We start from the raw sequence: 24079 nt of genomic DNA on the forward strand, positions 1-24079 counted from the left end.
TCAGGTCATGTTTTATATGTAATTGGACATTTGTAACCTATTTTTATTGTTTCTTCATTATGTAAATGTAACATCTGAAGTATCACAATTAAAGGATGATAAAAACAATCAACAAAAGTTCAGATATATGGAAAAAAAATTCACACACACACATACAAACTTTCCATAATTTTATTAATTTATATTTTAAAAAAGTTATCTATTTGGAACAGCATCTAGTAATCTCTTGTCGGTCCTAAGGTAACAAAATACGAAACGAATCAAACAAATTATAATTGGAAAAGATCGAGCGTTGACGAATACTCACTCTTCGATCTTTCGTAGTCTCTTTAAGTGGGCGATCGCCGCATACAGTTTTCCGTCGGATGGTTTCTTGTCTGCGGCTTCGTAAGAATAGTAGAAGCAGTCTTCGAGCCACTTCATCATGCTATTTCTATGGTTAATTCTTTTTGTTTTGAAAGCTCTTTTATTATTTTAAGAAATGAAATCGGTTTTTTTCATTTTAAAGTGCCTACGCGTATAAAAGGATACGATTTTTCACTTATTTCGGTTTCAAGTATGTCGGGTTGGATCAAATTTGTTTTAAATCGATGCACTTCATTCTGAAAAATGAATATATAAATCTGTAGTATTCGAGATTTTAAGGAATAAATGAACTTGATACTTTGAATGATTTAATTTCTTTTTATTGTAAACAAATTTATTGTAGTTATGTAATCGTGCATAAGGATTTGAGTCTGGCATAATAAGAAGTTTTTGGATCAAATTTTGTTATTTGCATACGAAAACTAGAATACTAAATAAAAATTTTCTATATAATTTTAGTTGACTTAATTAAAGATAATATATTTTTATTGATGACAGCAAACCTTTTTGAGTCTGCGTGCCATGGCCATCATAATTATCTTTAAAAATGTCTGCATGCATCAAAGTTTTGGATTTAAAGGAACGAAACAGATATGCTTTATCTAACCTAATTAAAGCATAAGTGTAAAGAAGCTGGCAAAAAAAAGCCGATCTGATAATATACCAAAAGTATAATTGAAAAAATGGGTAATAAACTGAAATCATACGATACGTCGTGTGCCGGACAATTTCTCCGGATGTACTACAGGTTTGACACCCTTAGACCGTTGTATGGCACTGTTAGAAGGGATACACAACATCTCAAACTTAAACAATGTTACACTTCCCACAGAAAAAAATATCTTAAATTCAGTCGATTCCAATTACTGTAATTAATTTTCTTTGTATAACCCATAGCAGATATGTGCATAACCTACACACCCATTGAAAACATAGCACTTACCTTTGATACTGCATACCAGTTAACAAACAAACGAGGGAAAAAAGAATGCTTTCATTAAATTACTAATTCATCACAAATATATTTCATATATTTTATAACCATGTAAACCCATACGTAGTCAAAAATAGAAAATGGCTACCAAATTACAATAAAATACTGCTCTATTTATAATGTATGTTGTCATTGATATTAAACATTTTTCAAGTTACTAAATGCTGTCGTTTGTGATGTGGATCACACAGCTCTTATTTGCCATGAAGAATTAACACTAAAATTGACAACTGGCTTCTATATAGTGATAGTTCTCCAATATTCACTGTTTAGAGGGAGGACATTACTGTAAACTTATAAGCTTCCAATACTTGAACTTTTTATCTTGAGTGTATAAAAATGTGGACATACATGTCCATTGGTTTTGGAAAAATTGTAATGTGAATCTTAGATATACTTTATTTAAACTTGCCAAGAGCATTTTTATTAAAAGAAAAGTATTGGCTGGGTTAAAAAATAGAAGTGAAAATCAATAAATAACCCATGGGTTATTTGTAAGAAATTACAGTAATCCAAATTATTGGATAAATGAAACCTGTTATACCCCTTGAAACTTTGATCTGAACTAATGGTAAATAAAATACAATTTAAAAAAACTTTGAATTATCAAAGACAGTGTTTTTTTGAAAACAACTGGAAAGAGAAATTAGCATGCAGTCGTTGACCGATTTATAAAACGTGTGCATTTTAGGAAATCCCAAAATGCACTTGTATAAATTGCTGGAATATAGTCAAAATTGTCAAATGTTTCATAGTTTTAGTGATATTTAAACCTAAATATCATAAAAACAGAGCTAAACAGCTCTACTTTTAACGTAGTGGAAAAGAATGTTAAGAAAAAACATGGGATTGTTGAACAATAGTTTAGTTTTCTGAACATTTAAACTAAAATTTTCTGCAACATTTGGAAAAAAAAAAGAATTCTTCCTGAAACATCAACTGTATTTTATTCAAACGATACAACCATAGCTAAGAACACAACCACACTGAATGATTTGATAATGCAAAAGATTTACTATCGAAACTGTGCAAAATAAATTTTTCAAACACTTTCTTCTTTAATGTGAGATTTAATTGCCATCTGACATAAATAAACCAATTGAGCTTGTAATTTTTTTCAAAAAATTTCAAAATGAATTATTCTATTTTGACTTTGTTTTCGGATCTTAATAAGGCAAAATAGTTTAACTTAAACTATTTTGCCTTATTAATCCTCAGGCCTACATTTTGTATCCTTTAGTTCAAAATTTTCCAAGGGAAGTTCATTTCTTTAACTGTTTGCACAGCCTTGTATCCTTTTCAAAACTCAAAGTATAATATTCCCAATATGCTTTTTATCTGAAGACATCACATTTTGTTTGAATAAAATCAAGTTGTAAAGTAAACAGTTTAAAGTAAGCTTCCAAACAAAGAATAAAATCTCACATTATGATAAGTTAAATTTTACAACTGTTAAAATTAAATTGCACATGTATGTTAAGATGTGGAAGTCCATAGGTGTGCACAACCAATAAATAATTTTCATTTTATTATACAGTATTTACATATTTTATTGATGGTTTTCATGTTTTAATTTAACACAATTGTTAAAAAGTAACACAATTAAATGCCTCATCTTAAATTATGTGTATTTGCTGCTTTAAGTTTATCAAAGTGGGTATTGTTCAGAGTCTGCAAATGGATTAATTCACATTCCATTATCTCTAGTGGCAAAAATTGATTTGGAGTTAGAACCACCTCTTGGAATAAATTAAATTTGAAATATGAGGCATTGTTGTATTAAAAATTACACATAACATGCCACAAAGCTGGTAAGATCATAAATGCATGAATACTTTATATCTTCCCACACTGGCCAGCAAATTACCTTCATAAATCCAACCTTTGAACTTTCACCACAAATGCTGTTGTTGCAACTATTTTAAGTTTCTTTTCATTACTAATGTACTTTGGTTTTTGTTGAATAAATGAATAATTCAGGAAAAGTTTGTTTTCTTGGTACCATAAACTGTGTTATTTGTGAAATTAATAATTAACAACATTAATATGTATGACAATAAGTGGCAATTGACAAATTTATCTGTTCAAGAAGACTAATCTGGTTGAGTATTGTTCAGCTTTTACAACCTGTCCTCCTCCCCTATTCTTATCTTCAGCCAGTCTTTAAATTCAATGCCTAAGGTTTGAAATTTGCAGTATGAAAGAGTAAACCAATTCTTGGTTTTAATTTTAAAATATTTCTTATGTAATTAATTGTTCCAAAATACTGAAAGTTGTACCTTATATTTTAGTAAGGTTGGTTATAGATGACAGTATTTGCTATTTAGAGGTAAATATAACAGATGTTGTATTTGAAGGGCCTAGGGATTGTAAAAATGTTAAGTAGAGGCATCCACTATTTAGGAGTGTCCATTAATGGAGGTTTCAATGTGTAAGCAAAAGATTTACAATAATACAGATTAAATGTTTTTACCCACTAAAAATTACCTGGCATTCTTCCCAAGACAGTTGCTCCACAATTCCTTTTCCACCATATTTCCAGTTATAAGTGTTGTAATGAACTTCTTCCAAAACTAATCCCAAGCCTGGAGCCATTGGATATTTAATCTAAAATTAGATTCCAAATTTTTAACACGCATTATTTTACATTAAAAAAAAAACAGCAGAACAAAACTACCTTTTCTGCCGTAAAGTTTCTCCTCAGCATTTTTAAATCTGCTAACCCACGAACAATGGCAATCGCCAATCCTATCATATTACGAATCTGGTGTAGCATGAAACTTTGTCCTTTGATCCTGATGACGACAAACTCTACGCCTTTATACAAGAAAGGCTGACCGCACTGTAGTAATTAAATAATTTATTTTTAATACTAAATGCAAGATACAAATGAAGGAAATTTTACCTCACAAGACATAATATTCCGCACACAGCCTTTCTCTCTGGCTTCTCTGAAATAGATAGTTTTTAGCAATTTCATATGTAAAAAATTTGTTTTTTAAAATTATTTTTACCTGCTAGAAGTAAAATTTTGATAATTGTGAACTCCTTCAAATTTTTTCAGTATATCATTTACTTTTTCTAATATTTTCCCTATACAATAATTTATAGAACAGCTATAAAAAATTAATAGTAATTATACTTAAGAACTTATGAAAATAACAAATTTGTAAATTACTATTGCTTACTAGATAATCTATAATTTTCTGTACAGAGTTCTTCCACGGGACAAAAAGCTAACGTCGGCATTGTATACGAATAACTTCTTGCATAACAATTATTCTTTGCATCAAATGTCTTGATAGCCTTTTTTATTCCTGAAACAATGAAAAATTTTATTTTGTTTCTCTAAAGAGCTTGTTCTTTTTTACCATCAAATACTTACCCATGACTTTTATTTGTGCACAAAGTTCAGTGTTGATTTTTTCAATTACAGATTTTGTATCAATCTCTTTTTCTAAAAATAAAGATACTATTTGTCTTAGTGCAGAAACACCTTTGTCTGTACGAGATGCTTTCTGATACCACATGTTGTAGGGCTTCAAATAATGCTGTTTTGGAATTATGCCGGCTTTATACATTGCTTTTAATAGTTCTTCTTCGATGGTCGGTACCACTGGGCTTCTAAAAATGGCAACGGATGCAAAATATATACTGTTTACATCCAGTGAAAAAGTCATCTAATATATATATCTATATCTATTATACATAGGCTTACCTCTGTATCCCATAGTAACCTCTTCCTAAATATGAGAACATTATGGCATACTTGCTCATTTTATTTTTCATCACCGAATGGTTATCAGAATCCTAAATCATAATTTTTAAAAAATATATATATATACACACTCACACATACATATTGTATAATTAATTTCTGAAATGTAAAAAATAAAATTATGTTACATAGAAAAGCAAGCAAGCAAATTTACAAATGATTTAAGTGGATCCATTTTAAATCACATATCAACTTGTTTGTTTTTACTTTCCTGACTGTTATATAACAGACGGAAAGTATGGCAATTGGTAAAAAATTATATTCCCAAGATTTTTACAATTTTTGGACTTGGGACCTTAAAACATCAAGAATTCAAAAAAATTTTGGGTGTTTTTCTGTATAAATGAATGTTTGTGTTTGTTCTGTTGTGTGTGTGTAGGGGACACAATTTTATTCACCCACTTTGAAGCTTAATAACTCCTGTACTGCATGTCAAAAATGTCTGAAATTTTGCAGGAGAGTTCCTGTCTAATTGGTGTTGATGCTATTAAATTTTTCCGTATGTATGGATGTTGGTGTGTGTACGTGTAGAACATGATTTAGTTTGCCTTCTTTGAAGCTTAATAACTCCCATGCATTTTGTTAAAAATTTCTGAAATTTTGCAAGGAGGTTTGTTTATTAGAAGGGTTGATGCTATTAAATTTTGATGATTAAATGTCAAGGAGGTGGGGAGATAAAGGGGGTCATGTGTCATATCTCCAGTAGGGTCAGACTTTACTGATTACTAATATGAAGATTTTACTGGTTTTTAGCATTTACAATTCTTTATAAAACTCATTTCTACTTCAAAATTAAGCTTTTTGCCATTTTATAATATTTTAAAAATTTTTATTTTTTAACTAAAATATGATAACAGATGGCACCTCTAAATGTTGCCAGGAAACTTATAAAAAATTTCAGTAATGAGTTGTGTAAGTTATTTTATAAATGTTTTTATTTTTTTGATTTACTAAGTAAATTTTTAAAAGCAATTAATAAAACAGACTTAATCTTGCCAGTTTAAGTCTGTTTATGCAAAAATTAAGAATTAACTTGGGTAAGAGGAAAATTTTTATCTCAATATGGTTACAATAATTCAATAACTAACAAATGGAACTTTTAATATCACATGAAAAATCTGAATTTTAAAATCATATTTTTAATATTTCACTGAAATAAAAATTTATCAATACAAACATAAAATGCTTATTTTGTGAGATCTTATAGTTAAGTACCACAATTTACAAAAATATGCAGATTTTTCATTAAATAATTTCTCTACTGGAAACACAATGACATTTCTCAAGTAAGATCGAATACGGTGGAACCTCTGTATACGACCTTAATCCGTTCCCGATGTTTGGACTTATACCAAACCAACCTTTCCCATAAGAAGTAATGTAAAAATGATTAATCCATTCTCATGTAAAAAAACCTCTCTTGATATGATATATTAATGGGGTTGTAAAATAATTGAAACACTGTTTGAGCACATTAATAAAAGAATAAATTTTATTATAGATTTTTAAAGTTATTACAGTAATAATCGCAAATAATTGCTTCTGATATGCTGTCGCCAGCACATTGTTTTTCAGCTATCGAAAGCAAAAGTAATTTTTCAACATGATCTAATGTCTCCGATCTCTGTTTAGAAATTGATTTAGCCCCTTTTGCAACGTTAGCAGATTTAATGTCATCTTTATTTTTCACGATTGTCGATATCGTCATTCTCTGAATATGGTATGCAACAGCTAAATCTCAAACACGCATGCCACCTTCATATTTCTCAACAATCTCTTTTTCTCAGTTCCGTTGTGATTCTAGTCATTTTTTTTTAGTTTTCTGTTGCTTTTCATTTGCCTTTTTGCAATTCATGATTAATAAAAATAATAAAGTTTTACTTACAAATTAAAATCAGAAGAAATTTAACAAAGTCATAGACCATGGCACCGCAAATGTCTAGTCTGGTCTAGTACACTGATAGTGCTACTTGTTCATAGATGGCACGTATAATTGAATTAAGTCGTATACCGAGCAAAATTTGTTTCGTCCAAACAGGACGTATTCCGAATTGGACATTTTCTAAAGCAGACGTATACAAAGGTACCACTGTAATTCTTTCTATAACTGATGTTAAATTATTAATCTTGTTAAAATGATTAAAGTAGTAGTCTTCAAACAACTCTATGAAAACCCAACACATTATAATAATAAAGCCAACCACTGCCATATGCCATCAGACTATATAACGGCTATATTAATAATAAATTACCAAACAATTTGACCCTAGAGGAAAACATTAGGTGCCGTCTCGTAATAAATTTAATAATTATAATTTTTAATTAAATAATTTACATTAAATTGGAAGAAAAAAATCGGTCCGAAACAGGACTCGAACATAGCCATTATATAGCCCAATGGCATATGGCAGTGGTTGGCTTTATTATTATAGTGGTCTTCAAATGTGGAAATCCTTGTGCATGAGTATTATTTTTCTGGAATGCAAATCAATTAAATTTAAAGAAATAAAAATTTTGATGCTGTTTTTATTTTTTAAGTATTTATTTAAGTTTTTAAGTATAACAAAAATTTCTAAACTATCTTTATCTATTAATATTTTTCAATATTTTTGATAAATGAGTATAAATATTTCTCAACGAATAACCATTTTTAGCAGCACAAAAAACTTTAAATCACCAACATTTTTGGACATTTTTAATGACCTTCGAGTAGCAGAAAAAAATCATAACACCTGAGAATATAATCCCAATGTGAAATATGCTATAGAGAACCTCAGTGAAATCCATAAGGAATACGTTAGATAGTAGGCTGTTTTTTACCATTTGCAATATCCTGTCCAAGAAGCCACCCATCTCCTTTTGGGCCTCTGTTGAAGCCAGGAGGAAATGGGTTGAGGGATAACAATGCTGTTTTGATATGTGTGAACAAATCTAAAGATTCAGTTATATACAACTTGATGCTAGAATACATCACTACAACAGACTGCACAAAGGCTCCTGATAAGCTGTTGGACTGTTTACAAAACAGAGTTAAATGTTTTATTTACACAACTCTGGTTCATATGAAAAATGAAAGAATGCCCATATTTTTCATGTGTTTATATGTTATCTCCTTCCATCCCAAGACTATTTGCCTTTGTGAAAGTGCATAACATAAACCAGGCAGGAACTTCAGACCAGTTGTTGACAAGGGCTGCTCATCTACTATAGGTATAGAATGGATCCTCAACAAGTTTACTTCACATCATTCAGCCTATGAATACAGAAACAAACAACCTTTAGCTCTTTTGGAGAGGTTTCAAAATCTTACACTGTTGGATGAAGAATTTGTTACAGTCTTAGATATTGAGGCTTTATATCACTCAATCAAGATGGAACCTTGCTTTTGCTGCCTCTGTGACTTTCTCCTTAATAAGCCCAATCACTCAGCTACAATATTACTGCAGATTTAAGAACTGGCTCAACTAGCCACATTTTCCTCATTTTCATTTTATGGCTCTACTTACATCCAGGGGTGTACTCATGGGCAGCCCCCTTTCAGGAACTCTGTGAGATGGTTTTGAGAACACTTGAAACAGTGGTCTTGCCAAGATATGTCTCCAACTTCTGATTATGTGAAGATATATTAACAATATTTTAATCACTTTGATTGTTCTAGGGATAGGTATGGTTCCTCTCAAGGATGATAGAGTTATGCATAATTTATACACTATTGGTGCCACAAATATGGACATCACAATCTGTTACAGTCCTTGCAGCATACACTTTATTGGATTCTGTCCAAGTTCAATGGGATTAAGTCAAAATCATTAAAATTACTAACAGACGTCATGCAGAAGCTTTACAAATATACAAATATTTACTGTACAGTACAACAGGGACACTCCCAGCTATAAGGATCTCAATACCCTTTCTACAGCATGGAGAGCCTGGTTCAAGCCATAATCATATAACTGGAATGGTGTTTCTTCTACACTTATTGACATTTGGGTCATTATCTCTCTTCATTATTATATATTTGTTATTTTTACCTATATATATTATACAGGTATTCCTCATACAATACAGCATTTCTACAACATGGTTTCATTCTAACAGTGGTATCTCGTTACTTGAACTGTTTCCAACTTGAACAATTCGGTATTCAAACAGATATTCTGGAAAAAAATTGCTTGGTTCTTGACTGAATAAATGCTACCTGCTAGAACAAATTTTTGATTAATAATATATTTTTATGATAAAAATAAAAAATGAAGATGTTGCAGATAATTCTGATCAAGATCAACAGAAAAGCTCAGATGATGACAGGGCCGGATTATCCAATAGACAAATTAGACAAATGTCTGGGGCCCGTAATTCGGAGGGGCCTGGCTTCAGTGCAGAATCTTTTTCTGTTTTAAAACGAGTTAAAAATTATTTAAGAAATTCGATAGGACAGGAAAGGCTGTCTTTAACAATGCTTACTAAAGAAAGAGACACACACAAACAGTTAGATTGATCAATTTTCTCAAATGAAAATCCAAAAACGAAAAATTTAAATATTTTAAAGGCTGATTAATGGATAAAATTACAGTACAGTTGTCCCTTGATAGTCCGACGTTTTGTAATCCGACATGCTCAGTAGTCCGACGCACCTCCCGTCAATGTCACCGTAGTCCCCGTCCCCGTTACGTGTCTGCTTGCACAGAAGCATGTTGAGACATAAATCGCCACACCCAATTCTTACACAATGACACATTTCTTGCGTTTTCCATGAGCAGTTCTGTACGTACTGTATTATTTATGCCTACACATACTGTATGTACTGTACATTTATTGGCTTCCATATTTCTTTTAATAAACATGTTTCAGTTAACCGAAATGGGTGTTTCATTTACATATTAACCTAGGCAGCATTTTACTCATAAAATGTAGAAATATTGTAGGCTACTGCTAGCAAAACAATGCCAAATATGTAATCACTTTCGGTAATTCGGACACTTTTGGTAGTCCGACACCCCTTTAGTCCCATACCTGTCGGATTATCAAAGGACAACTGTATATACATTTTTCGTTGTATCAGAAACTCTTTTGCTGTACAATTATTATTGTATTAGTGTTTGTATTCTCTATTATTAATAAAAATTTTAAGTGACATTATTTAAGATTTGTTTAGAAGCAACTTATTTAAATGGGGCCCCAATTTAAATTTTGTCTAGGGCCCACTAGAGGCTTAATCCGGCACTGGATGATGATGATACTTTGTAAAAAGAAAACACCCTCATTTAACTAAAATTAATACATGGGATTAACATGTAAAATAGTACTTTTAATTGTCATTGTTAGTTAACTATTAACTGGAAATAAATTATCGATTGCTTTAATAATCATATTTCTCTTAGTAACAAAAAATAATAGTATACAAAAATATTAACACTGTAGGTGTTATTATTTTACTTGAAATATTACTACAAGTACTTTTGACAAATTTCAGATTGTCTTCTTCAGGTATAGAATAATGGAATCTTACAATTTAAAATATATGTTAATGTGTTCCAAGTGGCAAATTTAAAATGTATTCCATAGGATGCGTCAATACATTGAAAAAAACCATAATAATAATAAATAAAACAGAAATAAAAAGGTGCAAAAACATATAATTTAGAATTAACTCAAACAAAAATTATCATGCTAATGTCCTGTAAAACATGCATCATATTGCCAAAAGGTCGAGCAAAAGGTTTGTTACACAAACTAAATGTTTTTATATAAAACAACACCCATATGAAAATGCCCCTGCAATCTGAGCACCATTGAAGTAGGGTGGAATTGACCCATAATACATTAATCTTCTGCTCAGACTCAGCTTCTTAATGAATACAGTAGAAACATACAATACACCTTATCGCTGAGAACAAACAATTTATTACCTAAAACTAACGTTTTCGGCCCAATTTATGGGCCATCTTCAGGTTACAGCTGTTCGATTCCGATACAAAATCGAACACATTCAAAATTAAACCAAAATAGAACATACGTTTAAATTAAACCAATAGAACAAGCATAGTACAAAATAATAAATAACAAAAATTAAAATAACACGAAAAATGTAAATGAAATTAAAATACAAATAAAATACTGTGACTGGCCGTCAATCTTAAGGAACCATTCGTTTTGCATTAACCCAGAAGCCTACTGAGTGACGGCAGACTCATTATCACGTGTGTTACGTCTTACTATGTATTTCCAGGATGACGGTAACACCGTCGCATCCTTATAATTTAAACATCTGCCAGCCAAACTCGCTCTGTAGATTTCACATTTCTCAGTTATGGACGACAGCGTTGGCGAGTGTACTTTTACAAGAATTTTGGCATTTTCCCATTCTACCACTGAACCATCTGCTTGCGCCATTTTGGATAACGCTGTTGTGCACCTGTTTTTTGTGACATCGTACCGATGCTCCTTTATCCTCACTCCAAGGTTTCTATTAGTGACACCTACGTAGTCCCTATCGATTCCCAACTGGTCATTTTTGTAGGGAATTGCATATACTCCCGCCTGTTCTTTAACACCAATTCTTTCTTTGTCATTTCTAATCAACCTATACACTGTGGGGGCCCTTTTGCATATTAAACTGGCGTTTTTGTGCCTCGCTATTTGCTTCATAATCGGGAAGAGACATTTATTATATGTAAACTTTGTGAAGTTACCCCCAGACTCCGGTTTCTTCTTAGAACTGCTCCTAGGCTTTATGTACGCCGCTATTAAACGTTCTATAGTTCTTGTTCCAAACCCTAACTCCTTTGCTATCTCTTTGATTCTACCCAGCTCATTCATCGTGTCCATTATATTTGAGCAATATAAAAACGCTCTTCTGATTAGGGCCCTAAATGCGGATAATTTATAAACCGTTGGGTCATTGGAACTCGCCGGAATATACATCGGATCATGTGTGGGCTTGATGTACACCTTCGTGCATAAAGCTCCATTCTTAAATTCAATGCCAACGTCCAAGAAGTGTAGCTCTTTGTTACTAACTTGCTCAAGGTTAAGTTTCAAGCCATGTTGGTTAGAGTTCACTTGGTCTAGGAATCGCTGTATCATTGTGTCATTCTTCCAAATAATTAGAACATCGTCTATATATCTTTTGTACATGATTATGTGTTCATTATTTGAAAATGCACAATGATACAGCGATTCCTAGACCAAGTGAACTCTAACCAACATGGCTTGAAACTTAACCTTGAGCAAGTTAGTAACAAAGAGCTACACTTCTTGGACGTTGCCATTGAATTTAAGAATGGAGCTTTATGCACGAAGGTGTACATCAAGCCCACACATGATCCGATGTATATTCCGGCGAGTTCCAATGACCCAACGGTTTATAAATTATCCGCATTTAGGGCCCTAATCAGAAGAGCGTTTTTATATTGCTCAAATATAATGGACACGATGAATGAGCTGGGTAGAATCAAAGAGATAGCAAAGGAGTTAGGGTTTGGAACAAGAACTATAGAACGTTTAATAGCGGCGTACATAAAGCCTAGGAGCAGTTCTAAGAAGAAACCGGAGTCTGGGGGTAACTTCACAAAGTTTACATATAATAAATGTCTCTTCCCGATTATGAAGCAAATAGCGAGGCACAAAAACGCCAGTTTAATATGCAAAAGGGCCCCCACAGTGTATAGGTTGATTAGAAATGACAAAGAAAGAATTGGTGTTAAAGAACAGGCGGGAGTATATGCAATTCCCTACAAAAATGACCAGTTGGGAATCGATAGGGACTACGTAGGTGTCACTAATAGAAACCTTGGAGTGAGGATAAAGGAGCATCGGTACGATGTCACAAAAAACAGGTGCACAACAGCGTTATCCAAAATGGCGCAAGCAGATGGTTCAGTGGTAGAATGGGAAAATGCCAAAATTCTTGTAAAAGTACACTCGCCAACGCTGTCGTCCATAACTGAGAAATGTGAAATCTACAGAGCGAGTTTGGCTGGCAGATGTTTAAATTATAAGGATGCGACGGTGTTACCGTCATCCTGGAAATACATAGTAAGACGTAACACACGTGATAATGAGTCTGCCGTCACTCAGTAGGCTTCTGGGTTAATGCAAAATGAATGGTTCCTTAAGATTGACGGCCAGTCACAGTATTTTATTTGTATTTTAATTTCATTTACATTTTTCGTGTTATTTTAATTTTTGTTATTTATTATTTTGTACTATGCTTGTTCTATTGGTTTAATTTAAACGTATGTTCTATTTTGGTTTAATTTTGAATGTGTTCGATTTTGTATCGGAATCGAACAGCTGTAACCTGAAGATGGCCCATAAATTGGGCCGAAAACGTTAGTTTTAGGTAATAAATTGTTTGTTCTCAGCGATAAGGTGTATTGTATGTTTCTACTGTATCCATAATACATTGTTAAACATTTTCTGAAGTGTTTCTATCAAGTTCGGTAGTGGTTTTCTATCATATTGATGTTCTTGAAAGCAGCAAGCCAATTTTCTAGTTGTGGTCCCAATATAAAATATTTTTGCTCCCATTTGTGACTGCTGTAAAGGGACATGTAGACCCCTGACTTCTCCAAAAAAGTAAAACTCTTTCTATCGTTACATAATATTCTGCATAGGGAAATCTGTGGTTTTATAGACAGTACAATGCCATGTCTCTTGAAAGCACATACAATACTATGCTTAATGGGCCCCAAATATGGAATGGACAGTTAAGCAAACATCCAACTCTTCTTTTTGTCATTGGATCTTGGATCTCAAAGCAGTTAATGGGAAAAGAGCTGCAGACAAGATTACCAATGTACTGGTACTTGAACTTGAATGTTGTATAACCAGCATTGGTTATACAACATTTGCTGTAACAACCTGACTCAATTCTTTGTGCATGAGAAAGGATGACGAAGAATATAAATATGCCCTGCGAATAAGAGCAGCAATGGCCACATATCTGTGCGGCTGAAAGGAGTTGGCTGGTCTGATGCAAAGAGGGTATATTTAATTATTTTGATTTGTAAATGATTCTTGTTTTAATTTTAACTTGAATTTGTTGGGCATTCTGTTATTCTCCCATTCAATTTAATCTGCCACCTGAAGGTCATTAAAAATGGCAAAAATGTTAGTGATTAAAAGTTTCTTGTGCTGCTTATGAAGGTTATTTGTTGAGTTTATTATCTTACATAGCAGAATTTAATTGATATAAATATCTTATATATAAAATTCTCGTGTCACAATGTTAGTTATCTTACTCCTCCGAAACGGCTTTACCGATTTTTACCAAATTTTATATGCATATTCAGTAGTCTGAGAATCGGCTACTATCTATTTTTCATACCCCTACACCATTTCCCCCTTTCAAAAATATATTTATATATGGATTAAGGCTTTTATGTCCAACAGATGGCGCTAACTTCCAACGACCTAAGTTTGCTTTTCTGTGAGGCATTATGCTTTTCTGTGAGAATGGACTGAAGCAGATCATTTTCTATCCATCTATATAAATAAAATATAACGTTCGTTTGTTCCTACCGATTCCTTTGAAATTTTGACACAACGTTGCATTCGAATACGCACGTGTTTTTATATAATATACATGTCGAAATTCCCCCAGTGGGGGGAGATGGACGGGATTAAGGCTTACCGTGAAGAACTCGGCTTCTATTATACTATTTTACATGCGGTTTTTTGCGTTTTTAATTGCGTTTTAATAGGTTACGTCAACAGAATATACACTAAAAAGGGATTTTTTGAAATTCCCCCCACGGGGGAAGTGTTATACATTTATAATAGATTTTGAGCCACATTTTGAGCCACAACAACGCATGGCCGGGTCAGCTAGAAATTACCTAGAAATAATTTATATGGCAAAACGTTTGCCGGGTCAGCTAGTTTCTTATAAAAATCTTTGTAACCTTCAAGTTCTATAGAACACAGCTTGAATACTACTGGATTAAATGAAGCATTTGGGTTTAAGTTAAGCACTTGTGATATTTATAGCAATTTAATTAGACTAATTTTTGTTTAGCCTTTTTTATAAAAATTATTGACAAGTTTGGGATTGTGAATAAATAGCACAGCTTTGGAGTGATAATTCACTCTCTCTCCCTCTCTCTATATATACTTTATATAGGGTTGTTAAGAAAGTTTTTGCACTGATATTTTTCAGCCATAAATCAACTGCAGGTAAAAAATAGAATATATATATGAGCATACTCTTAATTATTTTTCACACCAGATAGCATGAGTGGTATGCTGATAAATGCCACAAAATATCAGTCCAATAATGGTGGCTATCCTGGAATCGTCCACAGCGGAGGAGGAACAGCAAGTCAGATTTCCAATGGTAGTGTACATAATACGATACTAGTGACAGGAACTCGTGTCAGACGATGTCACATGTCGCTAATGGTTAATTAACCTTTCAGCAGTGGGAGAGTCAGGTATGGTTCTACCCCTTAGTAGTGGAGAATATACCCGAAAAATTTTTAAAGTATTTTTTCACACAATTTTTCTCATTTCCGTTTTAGAAAAAGTATTTGTAAACAGTTATGTCTAGTAAAGAAAAGTCTTTTTTTATTGTTACATAATTCATTTTTTATGTGAATTTTTTTTTTTGCAGTAGTTTTTGGCTAGATTCTGGTGATACCCCCAAAAGAATTTAACGTATATATACGTCCATCACCACTGCCACACGATCGCCCTCGACGTATATATACGTCCCTCACTGCTGAGTGGTTAATGTCCCATCATTGGTAGTATGTTGTAATGCAACAGTACAGCACACAAGTGGGCATATCAGTCAAAGATTATTAGAGTTTTGCATTGCAATTGTTTTGTGATATTTTAATACTTTTCATATAAAAATATAATTAGAATCGTATAAATTTATAGTGCTTTTAATATTGTGTATACCCCAAATTAAAAAATCATGGAGCATTGGCTGAGAGAAGAGTTTTGAAGAAAAATGTAGCAAGTACTTCAAATGTTTCTAGTGACAAGGAGACTAAACGATGGATACAAACAAAGGTACAAATCCAGGCACTAGCACTTTAAAATATTGAAAGAAAAAAAGTTTAACTCTTCACATTAATGATCAGTTTGAATTAAGTAATAATATTTGCTTCTCATTATTAATCTGGTTTTTTTTTTCTTGGCATTTTCAATAAATTGTTTTTGGTGTTTCTATTTGCTTTTTTATCATAATCATACTGTGTACAATATTGTAACCAAAATTCTTTAATACTGCAAAGTGTCATCCAGTTTCCTAAAAATATTGGCTGGACAGCTGCTTTGAAAATTTGCAGCATTACTGGAAGGAAGGAGAGATTTTTCAATGGCATTGTGACAGGTGATGAGTCCATAGTCTGTCTTTACACATCTGAAACTAAGTGTGGAAATTCGACCCTGCCTGAACCAAACGCTAACAATAAAATTTTTTATTGTTTGGTTCACACGGAGAAAAAAGTGAATCATGAGGAACAAAAACCGAATAGTGCTGGTTGGTGGTGGAGAGGAACATGACCAAGACGATAAAAGGGCAACAAGAGAGGGAACGGGGGTCGGTCAGTTACATAGTGTCCGTTAGACAGTGTATGCGTCCCGAGTCCTGAGGGAAACCAACGTCGAACGAAAGGATACCCGAGCCGAGGATACCTTGAACTTGTGACAAGACCATCTCGGACCAAGAGGTATGACTCCCCAAATTCGTGTAAACTCTCCCTCCGAGTACGCTAACTTTAGGCGATGGTAGCTCGCCCCTATTATAACTGTAGCTTTAGTCTTAATATATTGTTGTTGTTGTTCTTATACATTGTTAATGTCATTTATTCAAGTATTGACGCCGCCGCTCTATCGTTGGACCCATCCACTTCCTCCACTCGCGAAGAACGCGTAACGCGTAACAAACTCAAACCGCCATCTTGACCGTGGGCAGGTCTCACCGACCTGTTAGCCGACAAAAGGAGGTGCAACTCCATCTACCTCCCGGCGCACCCACATAAGCATTAAAGCATGGTCTGGAAGCACACTGAGTCTGCCAAAAAAGTTTGACACTTCCCTCTATGGAAAAGATGCTTATGCTCTTTTGGAATTCTGAAGGGATGCTTCTGGCAGAATTTTGCTAGCAGCAAAGACAGCCAATGCCAATTAGTCCAAAGAAACTTTGAAATATCTGAGGACAGCAATATGAAAAAGTGACTTGACATGCCTCTGGACAAGATTATCCTCCTTCATGATAATGCCCTTAGACATACAGCTGCTGTCATCATTGACATGCTAGCTTCTTGGTCTTTGACCATACTTTGCCATCCACCATACTCCCAATTTGGCCCTCTTAAAAATAGTCTCAGGGAGTAACATTTCTCCAAATGTGTCCTGAAAAAAGCAGTGTTTACATGGCTGCTGTGGCAACTGTCCAATTTCTTTCCCACTGATTTACAAAAATTGATGCAACATTAGAACAAGTGCTTCGAGTACTTGGGAAAATATGTTGAACGATAGTTCAATGTATGCCCTTTCTTATGTATATTATAGGTTTTGTTTACATTAGAAGGAAAATCTGGAATAAACAAAGTAGCAAAGTCTTAACCCTCAAAAATTTAAATGCACATGTTGGACTTCTAAAGAATTTTAAAGAATCTATGTAGAAGTCCAACATGTTCATTTAACAACCTTTGTATATATATATTGTGTGTTTGTTGAAACACATTTGTGATTAATACAATCTCCACGAAACTACTGGTATAAAGCAATAATACGTAATTACGTATTTTATTACATTTCTGATTAAAATTTTCTGCTGTAACTTTACAATTATCCAGTTTATGGTATTACATGATTAGATAAAAATAAAATTCACAACAAACATCAACATTTTTACAAGATTTTTTTTATTTAAACAAGTTTTATATGAAGTCTTTTCGACGTTAAGGTTAGCAACTTCGATCACATGCAAGGCCATCACAGCCTGTCTAACATGGATCACTTTTCAAATATTAATAGTAGACCAGTATTAATTAGTAGTCACTGACCATTCTCTCTTCTAGGAGAAGGTCAATGACTTGTTTTGGTTGAATTACTTTGACCCCCTTCCTCAACAGTCTTTCTTTCTATCAGACCAGAAGTATGGTAGCATTTAAATAGGAAAATTACATAATATGAGGTTAATGGCCTGCACAAAATATGTTTTAAGTGGTTTTCAAGGATGTTGAGTTTAAATATTTGGTCCGTTTTTTGCCAAATTTGATTTGTTGGCAGATTACCATTTGATATTTGGTTGTGAATGATATAGTTTCTTAGAGTTAACATTAGAAAAAAATATATTTAAAATTTTTTAATGTATCTTATTTTCAATTGGTGTCTAATTGATGAATGAAATTCTGTCATTTCATACCATCCAAGTATTGCAATAAACACAACAATGTCAGGCTAAAATGACCAAACTCTTTATACGATTGGGCTGAAATTTGAAAAAAATTGTAGACCAATAAATTTCCACTGTAATCCGTCTTTCCTTAATCTTGAGAATGGAATTAGATAAATGAAAGACGAGACCAGATATGGAATCCTTAGGGGCAGGAGACCCCAATTAACTATATACAAACTTCCAATGCAAACCAAACATCATGTTATTTCAATTCAAAAATTCCTTCCCCCCTGAAAGGTGTTAGACAAATGAGCAGCACGACTATTGCTAGCAGGAAAGTATGATGTACAAGGGCAAGCCACTACAAATTTGAGGTGGAGAGCATATATTTTAAATGAAATAAATTAAAAATGATTAAAAATTGCAGCTCAGCATTGTGATGATGTCATAATAAATAATTGCTCATTTTTGTTTTACTGTTTGTTATATTATAGTATTTGATTTATATTTACAAAGGTTATCTTACATAAGGGTTTATTGTACTGAGTGTCCAATCTAACACATTTTTAAAATGTGATAGATTGATCACTTGGTATGATAAACCCTTATGTAAGGGTACGTTCGTAAAGTCGAACGAGTTAAACGAGAATGACGTCATTGTTATTCTTATTTCGTTAGACTTTTTGAACAATTCGTTTATAACTAAATGGCTGTTTCTAAAATCGAAGATATGAATGTTGCTAGTGCAGCCTTACCCAAAATATTTTTTTTAGATTGCTTCGGGTGGACAGTCATTTCAATGATTTCACCTTTTAATTCACAATTTAAACACTCGAGTAGATTTAGAAATATCGATATTGTCGAACACCATTTTCTTAACGAAGTAAACTAACTATTTCCTTCGTGAGCTTTATTAGAAATGTCATCACCGCAGAGCATGCACACTGAGCGAGACTATTACTTTTCGAACGATTTGTTACTAACGCATTTAACTCATTTGACTTTATAAACATACCCTAAGATAACCTTTGTAAATATAAATCAAATACTATAATATAATAGAAGGGTTAGAAGTACAAAATAATCTAATAATCTTAATCTTTGTTATTGTTATTTTTTGCCCAAGCAACACTGGACTCTTGTGTTAACTGATCTATAAATTAGCAATATTTTATTGATGTATCAATAAAATTTCTCTATGTGGTCATTCATATATGATGTCCACACTGAGGAGGGGGGATATGTAGAGATTTTGTGACAGGGTGAAGGAATGTTAGAATGACAATGCTCTAAAGATTCTCAAAATTTTATTTGAAATGATTTTTTTTTTTACCAAAATCATTAATCAGAAATATTTTGATTGATAATTATATAACCAAGTTCTTGCTATTTAAATAGTTACACTTTATTGCTTTTATTCTAAAATCCTGAACTAATAATACAGGATCAATCCTATGTTATTAGTTCATCCAATAATTTTTAATCATATTTTTAATTTAAAATATATGCTCTCCACCTCTAATTAGTAGTGGCTTGTCCCTGTACATCATATTTTTCTTTTAACAATAGAGTCGTGTTGGTCATTTATATAACACCTTTCAGGGGAAAAGATTTGAATTGAAATAACTTGACTTCCAGCTTGCATCTAATGTTCACATATCTGGACCTCCTGCCCATATGGATTTCCACATCTGGTCTTGACTTTCATATATCTAACTCCTTTTTTGAGACTAAGGAAGGACAGCCAGACAGCAGACAGGGGACAACAGTTGGAATTTATCGGTCTACAATTTTTTCAAATTGCAGCCCAAGAAGAACAATAGAATTATAGCATCTTTGATATACAAATGTTACACTTTAGCAGAAGTGCTGTACTAAATATGCTCTGTTGGAAGCACTCTAGTAGAACTTTTAATATGAAAGGTTTAATGGCAATAATGTAACCTTTACAGATAAAAATTATTGATAAAATATCACTGAAAGATACCACTGTGCAACATATTACCTTTAGTTTAGTTTAGTACTGTGTCGTCAGACTTTTGTAGTAAATTGGTATATTTTGTTTTTTCTATAGCCTATTTTTACAATTAGCCTCATCTTGGTAAATAAATACAGATAAATTAATGTACTGTAGAAATGTTTTACAGAAATGCTTCATTTTAATATCAAGGATGGAAGATCAAGTGTGATATCAGCATGAAAGTATATAAAAATTGATGTTAAATGTGATGGGGCAGGGGGTAGGTAGTTAAAAAGGACAAAATTAAGGACATCATATTTCAATGACTTCTATTCAAAAATTGATTCTATAATCAAATATTAAAAATAGGCAAAATAGGGGGCATCTGGTCACCCTAATATAGATTATATGGTTTACACAGAATAATTCTAAATATACATGAAAATTTTCAGGATCAATTTTTCAAATAATTTCTGCAAATGAACATACAGTATGTTCAAAATGGAATAGTTGTAATAACTCAAAAATGATCACTGCCAACTGTAATACAAAATTTTATCCTCCACTACATTGACTGGCACACATTTGCAAATACCAGGGATGTGTCAAATTATTTCACAAGATGTATTCCATAATGTGTCAAAATTTTCAATGGTACCACATATTAAACATTCCATAACTTTAAAACTGTACCATTTCTAATACACTATATGTTCATATGCACTTTTATGGTTGAAATTATTCAAAGAATTGCCCCTTTAAATTTTTCACAAACAGTAAAATTTCATAATAGATGGCTCAGATCACCAAAAATCATCCGTCATCCGAGAATCTTTTATATCGCAAACAACAATTTCCCACACACCCAGGAAAATGTGTTATTTAACTCTCTACTTATAAGAAATATCTATAGTTGAAATTATTCAATCTCTTGAAATGTCTATTCTTTATTCTATAGAAACACATGTTACAAGATGGTATATTACGCCATAAATGTGTACAACAAAGCTGACAGAAACATACAGTGTAAGAAGAAAAAGAGGCAAATTACTTATGCTCATTAGCACCTCACTCAAATTTACAATTAGTTAAAAAACTGGTCCATCTCAGTTTGTTTTGATGCCCCTTTTCTACCCATCAAATACACCAACCGCTTCATATTAGCAATGTCATGTACAGCCCGTTCATTTATGCCAAAACCGGTCAGGAAGGTCTTTACGACTCAATGGCCCAACTAAATTCGGGCACTACACTCAGACCGGAATCAAAACATCCACTGAGTGGCTCCTCCGACTCTGTAAAATTCTTCAAATGGTACACATCCCAGACATAAGAAGTTCAGCATCAAACTCTATAAATTCCTGGAAACATCCAAGTATCAACTAAACGGAAAAACCAAAAAGTTTACGATAGACAAGGCTAGAAAAATATCCATTATCCCGAGATCCACTCAAATGAGATTCTACAGTACGTACATCTTTGTGCTCACAAATTCAAGTGACAAGCACTAAATATAGTAAATTTCACTTAAAATAATGAAATAAATTGCAAAACAAGAAAATATGAATACAAAATTCGTTAGTAGGGTTACCGTATGTCCGTATTCTAATAAAGACCCCATTCACACCGTATTTAGAAAAAATAAACAAATCCATACTTTTTGATCAATTGCAAAGTCAGTAGTTAAATCACAACCACTTAAGATTTAAATCCGACAAAAGGTGCTAAATTTTTTACGATTATTATTGCATTTGTCAGCTACATGGCGACAGGGTAACAGCTACATCGCTTAGAGAACACATGCACATTGTAACGGGATTTTGTAATTCAATAATACTTGTAGTCCAAGCGGTAAAACAATTCTTTCATATTTAAAATTGCACTGTGTGCCCCAAAGGAAAGTGTAAATTGAAATTTTATATTATGTGCTTACATTTACTTGATTGAAAAATATGAATAAATTCTTTTTATTTTGCCTTCAACTTTTATGGTTATCCTATTATTAACTAACGATATATATATGAAGGCTATTTTTTAAATAAGGTCTTCCAGGGTTTTTTAATAAGAAGAAAAATACTGTAAATATCATTAAAATATATTTTTTTCCATATTCTACATACTTTTATCTACTTTTCTACATAATTTCCATTTTGTTTAAACATTTGTCATACCACTCAACAATTTTTTGAATTCCGACTTCAAAGAAATCTGCCGCCTGTCAAGAAGCCCAATCCACGACTGCAGTTTTCACTTCTTTGTCGTTGAAATGTTGACCATCAAGGAACTCCTTTAAGTATCGAAACAAGTGAAAATCACTGGGTGCAAGGTCTAGACTGTGTGGATGATCGTATCGAGTCAAAACGATAAAGCACTGTTTAATCTTTTTGTTTTGTGATCGTCAGAAAGCAGTCTTGGAACGCACCGAGAAAACAATTTTCGATAATTCAGTTTCTTCGAAACAATGGTATACAAAACTGATCTTGAAATCTGTGGAAATTCAATTGATAACATTGAAATCGTGAATCATCGGTCCTCTCGAATTTTGTTATCCACATCACGAATCAAATCTTCAGAAATCAGAGAAGGTTGGCCAGGGCATGGCTCATCATGCACATTAGCTCGCCCATCCTTGAACATTCTTAACCATTTTCGAACTTTACTGTCACTCATAGCATTATCACCGTAAACTTCACAAATCTGACGGTGAATTTCCACTGCTGCCAAGTTTCTTGCATTCAAGAATCAAATAACAGATCGTATCTCACAGTCGGCGGGAGACTCAATTTTCTTAAACATTTTAAACTTCTACAGCTCAGCATACTGACAGACGATATGGCTACAAATTGCGTCAAAACGCGCGCCAAGCTTGCTCGGAGCAGAAGCTATGCATACTGCCGTGATTGCGCATTATTCTCACTTTCATTCACAAACGGACCTTATTTTAAAAATAGCCCTCGTACTATAAGGTATTAAAAAATCAACATACTTCGTCAGAAGTTGTGTATTCCCCTCGACACATTGCTTCATCCTGATCACCAAGTGGATCCATACAAGATTTTGTTCCTACTGCACGTGCTTTTTTATTTATTATGGAGAAAATATATTGAAGTTGATTCGAAGCAAAAGTTTGTAAATCTGAAATGGTTAAATGAAATGTATGATTATTTGCTTTCCTTACAGAATTGATATTTAAGAAATTTCTCATCAACTAACTAAATTTCCTGTAAATCATTCTTTAAATTAAAACTCCAGTCTCTCACGTTACATACAACTATAGTTACGCCCTCTTCTGGACGAAGTTTTTTTTTAACCTAAGCAGATATTAGATATATTATATTATTATTCTTTTTAAAATATTAGTTTATTTAAAATATATGAATATTTATTTTTAAAAATAAATTTAAATGTCTACCGCTCTGGGGGACCAGGGATCGAATCCGGACGGGTCGAAAAATTCCCATAAATTTTTCGGGATGATGATCCGACCGGATGTGTCGCTACCCGCTGCCCCATTGTCGGCCTGGCCGAACCCATAATGAACTTGCTATAAGATGCCCTCTTTGTGCTCACAGAACGGAAAAACAAACAAAATACTCTGTCTCCAGACCGATGAACTACCAC

General features: G+C 32.9%; 1 protein-coding gene across 1 annotated transcript; it reads right to left on the reverse strand.

The window, feature by feature from the left end:
- Positions 1–157: 157 nt before the first annotated feature.
- LOC136974318 (pseudouridylate synthase 1 homolog) lies at positions 158–23730 on the reverse strand. Its single transcript, XM_067269173.1, has 12 exons — positions 23672–23730; positions 23445–23593; positions 5079–5170; positions 4746–4984; positions 4549–4677; positions 4375–4453; positions 4266–4311; positions 4038–4202; positions 3848–3967; positions 532–602; positions 308–427; positions 158–235 (listed from the first exon to the last, which is right to left on the reverse strand). Exons 1-12 carry the CDS (start codon positions 23688–23690, stop codon positions 196–198), a joined length of 1269 nt encoding a protein of 422 aa, XP_067125274.1. The 5' UTR covers positions 23691–23730; the 3' UTR covers positions 158–195.
- Between the last annotated feature and the right edge of the window lie 349 nt (positions 23731–24079).

This window comes from Centruroides vittatus, unplaced genomic scaffold (assembly GCF_030686945.1).
Source record: "Centruroides vittatus isolate TY-2023 unplaced genomic scaffold, ASM3068694v2 contig_347, whole genome shotgun sequence".
NCBI classification, from domain to species: domain Eukaryota; kingdom Metazoa; phylum Arthropoda; class Arachnida; order Scorpiones; family Buthidae; genus Centruroides; species Centruroides vittatus.

Coding starts and splice junctions, on each gene's coding strand:
- LOC136974318 (XM_067269173.1), bottom strand. Junction 4,985..5,078: donor GGTTACTATGGGATACAGAG/GTAAGCCTATGT, acceptor TGCCATTTTTAG/AAGCCCAGTGGTACCGACCA. Junction 4,454..4,548: donor AGAAAATTATAGATTATCTA/GTAAGCAATAGT, acceptor ATTATTGTATAG/GGAAAATATTAGAAAAAGTA.